General features: G+C 38.3%; 1 protein-coding gene across 1 annotated transcript in view; it reads right to left on the minus strand.

Moving 5' to 3' along the window:
- Positions 1 to 1974: 1974 nt before the first annotated feature.
- Positions 1975 to 9946, minus strand: part of LOC134846012 (uncharacterized) — a gene marked incomplete in the record, with an annotated part of 11150 nt that continues 3178 nt past the window's right edge. Inside the window, 1 exon segment of the mRNA XM_063863178.1 lies at positions 1975 to 2140. Coding sequence (XP_063719248.1) covers positions 2087 to 2140 — 54 coding nt within the window.

Genomic DNA, 9946 nt, shown 5'->3' on the forward strand with positions numbered 1-9946 from the left:
GCAGAGTTTTTTCTGAAAGTAATTGAAAAACCGAATCAGCAAGACAACTCACAGCATAATTTTCTTAGTAGACTGCAAAATGTCTTTTAAAGCAAACTCACAGCAAATTTTGCAAAATGAAATCAAATCTTGCAAACTAAAAATTGATCACATGTAAAATATTATTTCAAATTTCAACTTTGGTCATCCATAAATTACAGGGGTAAAAAAATTTGTCGAAAACATTTAATTCAAAAATCCAAATTGGTCTGAATGCAAAAACCAGCACATTATAAGTATTCGCTCACTTTGTTGAAAGCCAGAACATAATCAAGCGTAAAACTGCGAAAAAAAAACAAGAATTGGGGAATTGTTTCTGAAAAAAAATTTAAAACATCAACACGACCTAATTAACTCTTTTTGGAAGATCCATTGCCGCTGAAAAACGAAATTTATCTGTAGGATTTTTTCAGACATTTCAATTGTTGTTCGAACTTTCGTTACGAAAGTAACGGAATATTTTAGCTCAAGGTGAGTTTTTTTTTCTTCAGACAAATCTCGACTTTTTAACTAGCCTTTTCTGACGGAATTTTTCAAAATCTTTCAAAAAATATTGTTGTCCTGAGCTTAAAATTGGAAAAAATTGTCACCTCTGATCAATTTTCTTAAAGTTATGGTGGTTTAAGGGTTGCCATTTTGGTCAATTTGGGACAATTAACGCGCGATATATTTCACGCTATTAACCCGTAAGCGGAGATTTAATCCGTCTTAGAAATTGTTGCAAATCGGTTGAAGGAAGCCCAATTGCCGTAATCGATTTGTTACTAGGAGCAAAATGTATCTGTTTGTACTTTACATGGCGTGTGGGGAGATGATTTTCACAAAAAGCTCAAACTTCGAAAAAAAATTCATTTTGGTCTACTTAACAATCGCCCCCCCCCCCTATGGTACCTACTTAAGAATATCCACCCCTATAAATAAATACAGTAAGCTAGCACTGAGCTTTCTTTTGAGAATTAAAATTTTGCTGCATTCTGATTGGTCAAAAAATCGATCATTTTGATCTACTTAACAATCTCCCTCATTCCTTTTCTCGAAAGGGGTGGAGATTGTTAATCAGATCCAATCAATTTGATTTATTACATTAAATTTTTTCATGTTATTTTTGCTCCAGAGACCTTCAGAGGCAGTCGGTATTCAGTATCATTTAGATCAGTCTCATTTGTATATACTGACAACCAATTATCATAGAATAATTTCTCTTGCTCTGTTGCCAATTTATATTAATTTGAGAGAGGAATGCGCGTCAAAAATTGATCATCTTTTTCCAATCAGCTGCGTAGCACGCAGAAAATTTTGCACGCCAAAAATTGATAAATACGGTCAATTTAGGCAGGGGCGGATCTAGGATTTTCTAGAGGGGGGTCGTCGAAAATTTTGACGACCTTTTTTTTTTTATTTTTAGGTTGACCAAATTGATTTTCCGCGCTCTCGTAAAGCACTAAAAAGACGCTGTTTTCGCCATATTTTTTGCGCCGCAGCCAAACTTTTGAAAAAACAGGTAAAAAAGCCGTTTTAAGCACGTTTTGGAAAATTTTGCCACTTGGAAAATTTTGAAAATTGCGTTTTTTTGGCGCGCGCTCCCCTCAAAGTTAGTATAGATTGGCGCCAAAGGCGTTTTTAGAAAAGTTTAAGGATCGGTCGGCCAAAAATGGATTTCTTAAAAAGTACCAAAGGGGGGAGGACTCTTTGGGTCGGCAGGGGGTCGAATCCCTGAGGGTGGGGGGGGGGCGTCCCCCCTAAATCCGCCCCTGAATTTAAGGATCTGGTAGAGCTCAACAATTTTGAAATGGATGACCTCAAGATATCAACAAAGATTTAATTTTTTTTCTAAAAATCGCTAAGCGGTCAGAAAAATTCATGTGCATACTACTGCGCAAAGTAGGTTTTCGTACGACTGAAAATTAATTCAACTAATTAATTTCATTATCATTTTCAACGTGAGCTAAATTTCAAATTTAAAACTAAATAGTCCAAATAGCTCAGCAAGAATATTTTCTGTTCTCATCGCATCATTTCATGGAATTACATTATGTAGTTCAGTTGGCTACTTAAGATGTGCATACATATGCAGGGATCCGATCGACGACTTCTTAGTGGGAACTGGAGTTGCAACTGGAGTTGAATCGGATCCCTCAGTAGATGCAGAGGCTGCGGAGGAGTTGGCGGCGGCGGCGGCGGCGGCAGCATAGGCGGGATTGCTTTTGCTGCGACTCACTTTGTTCGATAGCTCCTCAAACATCTGCGAGATATTAATATGAAAGATGAGATGACAGCAGTCAGTCGCAATGATAGTGACATCATATAACAATAGTTACATCATATGAAAATAGTTACATCATATAACAAATGCATGAGATGTTGCGGAAACTTCCTTAAAATGAACCCATGAAAAAATTATTGAAATAAGGGAGGATGCTCAGCACAATCGCGTCCAGTTTCAAGCGTTAATAATCGATTATAATACAATTTAGTACCAGTTTTACTAAAATTGAGAAAAAATCAATTTAAATTAATTAATAATCGATTATAATCGATTATTTATTCTATTCGTCTATGTTTCGATACAATTATAATCAATTATAATCCATTATTTTTATTCAAAATTCTAATTCATTAGTTTTGCAAAAAATCCATTATAATCGTTTGTTTGTCCATTTTGTCTTCGAAGTTGCATCTAAATTGCTGATATTTTATGGTTTTTGTAGACGTTGGTCCTATGAAAAATGAGAAAATTTTTTTAAAAGTTTTCATAGCATTCAAATTTATAAGGTTTTTTTCATTTCTTCCCCATTAGAGTTGTTTTGTGATGCATAATCTAGGCTTTTTTACCCACCAAAACATCAGCAAATTGATTTAGTTTCACGATTGATTGGGAGGATTTGTTTTTCATCTATCGCGGGAGCCTTTCCACTAATACGAAAGGATCTCAATGAAACTTTTGTTTCGTGGTAAAACTGTGTTCAGATGAACCAAAGTGTTCAAGAGATCTCTTTTCTAGAGATTTTCTTATTGACACAAAATTAATAACCCATAAAAAATAATTCGAATATTTTTTTTGAATTGTCAAAATTTTGGCTAAATAAGAGATTATAATCAATTATAATCAATTATAATTGATTTTAAGGGTTTTTTGTAAGAAATATAATCAATCATAATCGATTTTAAAATATCACGACTATAATCAATTATAAATCCTTTAATTTTGGTACTTATAATCAATTATAGTTGTCAAAAAATCATCAGAATAGGCCGTTATAATCAATTACTCACGCCTAAACTTGGATGCGGGCACCGCCATATTTTAAAGCCGAAGGTACACCAAAATAACGCAGAAATTGCTTAACAATCTATTTTTCCTTCGCGCAACAATTTTAATTGTCGGCTAGTTGGAATAGTAATCTTATTCTCGGTTTGTTGACCCTTCGGCTTGTAGGCGGATCACCGAAAGAACTAAATTTGTTCTTTTCGAACCGAATAACCTTGAAGATAATCATGATCCTAATGAAAATTCCAAAAATTGTTTGGAAAAATATTTAGATTGAAAGAGCTATAATGGCTTTTATCAATGGCTTGAGGCATAATATTTTTGAATTTTATGTTTTATTGGCTTTTTTTCTGCCATTTCATTTTTTTAAACTCTGCCAAAACATCACGTGATCTGAGAAGCTTGATTTTTGCGAGATCCCGCATCAAAATTTGTTTATTTTGACGCCGACGGAGCCACTAAACTGGACGTCGTAAAATAGTATCAAAAGAAGGCCCTCTGAAGAAATGTTGATGGCCCAGAATTGATGAAAAAGATAACACGGCCCTTCTCGGTCGACACCGTAAAAGTTTCATTCCTTCAGCTTGTATCAAGTTAAGACGAGTTATCCGCGAGAGAAAGGACCAACGTTCGAGCTGTTGAGCTCCTGCTTAAGAATTACTTGTTATTTTTGGTAATTAGCTGGACTGGGTCGTTGTCTCACACTCAAGCAAGGAGCACTGATAATGGTGATAACGTCCGATCAGTGGCGTGCGCAGAAGTTTTTCTAGAGGGGGACGGTTTTCAAAATTTTTGAAAATTTGCGGACCTTTTTTTTAGGTCGACCAATTTGTTTTTCCGGACTGACCGAAAATACTATAACTTAATAGGCGCCTTTAGAAAATTTGAGGTTCATCAGCCAAAAATGGATGTCGTAAAATAGAACCAAAGCGGGGACGCTGTCATACCGCAGTGTATGAAAACTGTTAAAATTGAATCCGAACGGATTGGTAAGCAACGAATAACACTTAACTGAGAACTCAAAAAAAAACAAATAGTTTGTAATATCTTTATTTATGTTCTAACAACCATATCGTGATGTTGCGTTATCGTACATCATACAAGGTCACATGACCAGCTCAACGCAGCGAGCTAACATCAATATAAATTAAACACTAGCTTTGCCAACCCGGCCGAATGACATTCCCCCGTGGGAAAAATAACACAAGTTGTTAATTTGAGTTTTATGTCCCATGAGGACAATGTTGAGTTTTAAGTCCTCATCGGACTTTATGGTTTCTACGTTGTTTGTTTTTCTCTCACTTCCTGTGTGATTTCTCCTTCGTCGTCCTGATCCTCTTTTTGTTGTTTCTTTTGATGTTCCCCGAGGTCGTCTGTTTTATGATCTGTTTCTGCGTCGAGTTTCTTGTGGTGTTTTTTCGTAACCTCTATATCTTGGGCTCTCCGCAGGGGACACCAAGTCGATAAATTCCATTGCCTGTTGGTCTTTTCTCTTTTGCTTTGGTTTTATGGCTTCTAAAAACTTGAGATAAACCTCATCTCTGAGATAAGGCTTTGTAGGCTGGGTTTTCAATCGGGCGTTGAGAAGGTTGTCGTGGCTTTTTCCTGGTGTTTTGTGTGTGGGTGATTCGATTGGGAATTGTTTTGCCGATGATTGGATTACGTTTCCTATGGCATTTATCAGGACCGGGTTCCCCAGTGCCCCGGCTAAAGTTCATTGTCGGGCTCCATTCGACTTTTTTGTCGGTGGTAGTAGTTTGGCGGCTTCTGGCGTTTTTTGTTTGTTCACCCGCTTCGGTGATGGTGCGGTGATTTCCGAGGTCGCTAATCCCGTGTGACCCGACCAGGCTGATGTAGCGCTCTCTGACTGCTTCTTTTGTGTGTCCGTCGATTTTGATTCCGCGTGGAACTTCATTCTCACTGTTGGTGTTGGTTGTGTCGGTTTCCTCCTGTTCTTTTCCTGTGGCTTTTCTTTTGATCGGACTGTCCTGTAACTCCTTACGAGTTAGCTTCACTGGCAGCTCAGTTGTCTCCACCCGGAACATAGGGTGTTATGGTGCTCTAGGATCTGTGATATCTAAAAAACGCAAACAAAGTCTTGTTCTCCGAGCAGATTGATATGTCACATAGTCGCAAAGTCGTGACGGCCGGCATGATGCGAAGATTAGGGAGGATTAGGAACGAAGGCAACCCCACTGTTTTTTAGTAGTCTTGGTGGTTTTCCTTTTGTTTATACCGGCGCTGTGTGTGGCATGTATAATAAGAATTTTCCGTCGATAATTTTCTATTTTTGCCCAATTGTTTTTTGGTTTTTTCACTTTCGGTGCCACTCGAATTGTTTTCCGTGCTTCTTGTTTTATTCATTTTTTGATATTTGGTTCGACTTGATGAGGAACATTTTTATATCTTTCATTTATTTCCTCTTCTTCAACAGCTAACGCTCGCCTAGTTTTCACACCTGTGTGTTGTCTATAGCTGGAGTGTGTTGACTGATTGCATGCTCTGGGATTCCTTTTTTTAGTCGTGACCTCATCTTCCGACCACTTTTGGAGGTTGTGCATTGTTTTTGCAGGAATTGGAGGGTCCATCAATTTTTTTCGATCTAAGCAGGCGTGTTTGGCGTTTTCCCTATTCAAATTGTTAGACGAGCTACTTGTTGCTTTATTTGAGTTTGGGGTATTTGCTTTTCTACCCATATGTTCTTCAAATGGTGTTATTCTTGTTATTCCGTGTGGAGCTATACGTAAAGGTTTGATAATTTCCGCAACATCCGAAGCTAATTTGAACGAAGTGTTGTTCGCAAAAATTCTCATAACTTCGAGTCGCCGTTTAAGTGTTTGTATCAATCTCTCTACCACCCCTATGGATCTGTGGTCATCAACCGGTGCAAAGAAGACTTTTTTATGGTTTGAATTGCCAGAAAATTGAAATCTTTTGGCTCGAAATGTTTGTGCCTGATCGCATCTTAGCTTACGTGGTACTCCGTTATTTGATATGTAACTCTGCATAAATTTTAATGCGACGTCCGCTGTCGTTTCAAAACTACTTTTTCTGTTAGGTTTTTGACCACTTGTCTATAGCAACTAATATAAATACATCTTTATTTAGCTCGTGGGGAAGAAGTCTCGCAAAGTCGAATTGTACCTTTTCGTTAGGTTCGACAACCAGTTTCATTTGGAATGAGTGTTTTTCTGTTGCTTTCAAGTTTTTGGTTTATTGGTTTCGAGTGATTATTGGTTTCAAGGTTTTACCTTGTTCCGTAAACTGTCGACGTCCTTGTGCCATCTGCACAATTGATCTGTGCATGTGAGGAAACCAGATGTGTTGGCAGAGGTCTAGCATGGCCGCCGATCCGGGTTGAGTGAGGCGCAAGCTATCAAGTAGTGTCTGTCGAAGTTGAGTAGGAAGTACACTGCGTTCGTCTATGAGCAGGCAATCATCTCGTGCGTGAAGGCGGTGTCGTATATTTTACCATTACTAGCCGAACGACATCTTGAGGGCTTTCCAGTCTCGTTTTTTTTTCACGGAGTAAACGAGTGGGCGCATATTTCTGTCTTTTCAGGTTGCGGCGACGGTAAAACTGACTCCCAGCAGTTTTTGCAGGTTTTTCCTGTACAGCATTGTGTCCTCCTCGATTTCCGTGTTTCTTTGTAGACGGTGGATACCAGTCTTTCTATTACGAGCTCATGGCTGGCCTCTAGTTGTGTCCGTGTTTTTGTCATCGTGTGCGGTTCCACATTTGGTTGAGTTTCCTACTGAATTGTTGTATTTGGATCCACCCAGCTCACGCAGTGTTCGTTTATTTCTATTGTCCCGATTGATAGTTCGGTTTGGGTGTCAGTGTTTTGCGCTTTTGGCTCCGTTTGTGTGGAAGATGATGTTGCAGTCTGGTCTTTTGTTCTTGAGGATGCGTTTCCGTTTTCAGTATTTGTTTCCATGGCTGACTTTTTACTCGTGTCCTCTTGGTGTGTGCTGTTGTCACCGAAAACGGTTTTTGGAAATGTGGCTGTTTTTTTTCAGCTGCTTTTTTGATGTTTCCGCGAGTCCTTGATTGTGGCTGGTGAATTGTCTAGTGTCTGAATGGCTGATAGGTCTTTCGTTTGTCCTTCGTCTATGCCATCGTGGATCTGAGAGGCTCTCCTCCTGATCGGATTCTCCTTGGCACTTTTCTGTACGACGACTGGTTCTGTTGCGGTCTGTGTCAACATCGTTTTCGGATCAAACCCTCCTTCAAATCACATGTAATTATTTCGTTTTCGCACACTCTTTGTGTTTTGCTGTACTTGTGCAAAATTGACAAAATCGATTTTTCTATTCACTGGTATCTGTTCCGACTGGATCTTGGAAGAATTGTCAGCGAATGATTGAGATTTTTGTGAGATATTTGACCACTTATGCGATGAGTGAAATGTTTAAACTGCACTTTAGAGCTGGATTGGCTGGTTTGCGTTCTTTCATTTTCCGCGCGTGTTTTGATCAGTCGACATGGTGCTCGCTTTTGATTGGCCGGCTTTTTTAAGATTAAGTTGTCAATCATCTCAAGATTAGCTATGAATAAGTTGATTGACGCCACAACAAATTCCTCATCGTACTCACTAAGGGGTATTGCTAATCCAACCAGATTCCAGGACACGTAGTCAATTAATCCCATTTTATTCCCCGCCAAACGTTTTATGTCAAAATTGAAAGGAATTAGCCAATCGATCCATCTTGTTAGTCTACACTGACTAGTTTTTGATCTTTCGGTTGCGTTGAATGCGCTGATTAAAGCTTGATGATCTGTAACGACCGTAAAATTTTTGCCGTATAAAAAGTATTTGAAGTGTACTATGCCCAAACGACACCCAGGAGTTCCAGCTCGTTTACTGAAATTTTTTTTCATGGAATTTGGACATCTTGACGCATATGCAATTGCCAACCAACCTTTTGATGTAATTTGATCTAAAGCAGCTCCTAAATTGGAAGTTGATTCGTCACAAACCACGAGTGGTTCAAGGTTTTGGTCAGAGTGTTTATTCTGTGTAATTTCTGCGACTAATATTTCAAACTTTTTGAATGTTGATTCATGTTTTGATTACCAATCTAATTTTTGTGTTTTTCTGTGTTTTGTGTTTTTCTGTTTTTTGCTTTTTGTAGTAGTGGACGAAGTGCCGCGGCAGTTTGTGACAGTTGGGGAATGTGTCTTGTTAGATTATGTATTGAGTCCATTAAACGTTTTGCTTTTTTGAAGATTTTAGGTGGAGACAGTCTTTCTATGGCTCCTGTTTTTCTTGTTAAGTGTGCTGTGCCCTCGCTATCTTTATTATAACCTAGCTATTCAATTTTTTTGCACGCAAACTTACATTTGTCTATAGAAATGGCTTTTGTAAGGCTCTCTGCATTTTGTTTTTGTGTACCTCCACCGATCCTTTGTTAACATTTAGTTTATATTTGAGATATGCATATGTATTTTTGAAATTTGCGTGAGATAACTTGCTTTATAGAATTCTGCCGGCATATCCGTAAGGCCATAAGGCCGTAAAAACGTGTTTCAAAATGGTAGGTTTGGGTGGCGTTTCCCACGATGAGGCTAAAACTGCACTGCTCGCGGGTTTGTTTATCCAAGGAGGTTTAGATTTACGAATAAGCATTCTGTAAGTCAAGTGACGAATATAATCTTTGTTCTTTTGTGTCAGGTTTTTTTGTAGCTCTATCTTTGGCATTTGGTATTTGTTTTTTTTTGATGAATTCTTAAATTTTTTTTTTCGAATCTAATGCAAGTTTTACTGTTTGATCTTTCTTACGGTAATTATAATTGGGCTGATGAATTGTTTGTTTGAGCATTTGTCTAATTTTACAATATATTTGTGGTCAATCAACTTGTTTAACTCTTTCTTGGATATGAGTTGGGATTCTGTGACTCTTTTGCTGAACAGGAGTCACGTCCGGAATGAACTATGTTTTCATTACGTGGTTTTTTGCTTTTCTAATTCTGATGCAAAGTTGCAAGAATTTTTCCCTCTCCCACTGTTTTATTACTAAATTTGATTTTCTCTCTCGCTTAAATTTAGTATTTGGTAATTTTGGGGTTTTTCCTGTATCAATTTTATCCCAATTTGCGGTAGTAGGTTTCGACCGACTCTATTTGCTTGTTGGTCGTCCACCACAAAAAATGAGGCTGATTGAATTGTCCATCCCGCAGATTCGATTGCGATGATTATCCGTATTTTTGTTACAATGAATTTTCCATTGTAGCATGCTAGTTTTCGTGCTGTGTCCTCCCTGGGGATATGTTTGACTACTGTTGAACTGTCGTTTAGTTGCAAGCGGCGTATTGTTGTTTCGTTTAAGAAAGACATCGGAATGCCAGAATCCGCAATAGCGAATACGGATTCGGATTTCGTCTTGAGTTTTATGATATGTCCATTCAAGTCTTCGTCAGTGATTTTTGCTGATGTTTTGACTTCGAATGCTTCGGCGATTGCCATCATGCAAAAATTATCTCTCTGTAATCCTTCCCACCCGCTCTGTGACGTGAAATCAACAAATTCAACTGGGTCATTTTCTTCTATGTTTGGAAATTGGTCGTCTTCTGCGATGGGTTGTTTTTTTTTGTAGGAAGTTGACCTCTTCCGATCTACATACTTTCGCAAAGTGTCC

Source organism: Symsagittifera roscoffensis, chromosome 5 (assembly GCF_963678635.1).
Source record: "Symsagittifera roscoffensis chromosome 5, txSymRosc1.1, whole genome shotgun sequence".
Classification (NCBI taxonomy): Eukaryota; Metazoa; Xenacoelomorpha; order Acoela; family Convolutidae; genus Symsagittifera; species Symsagittifera roscoffensis.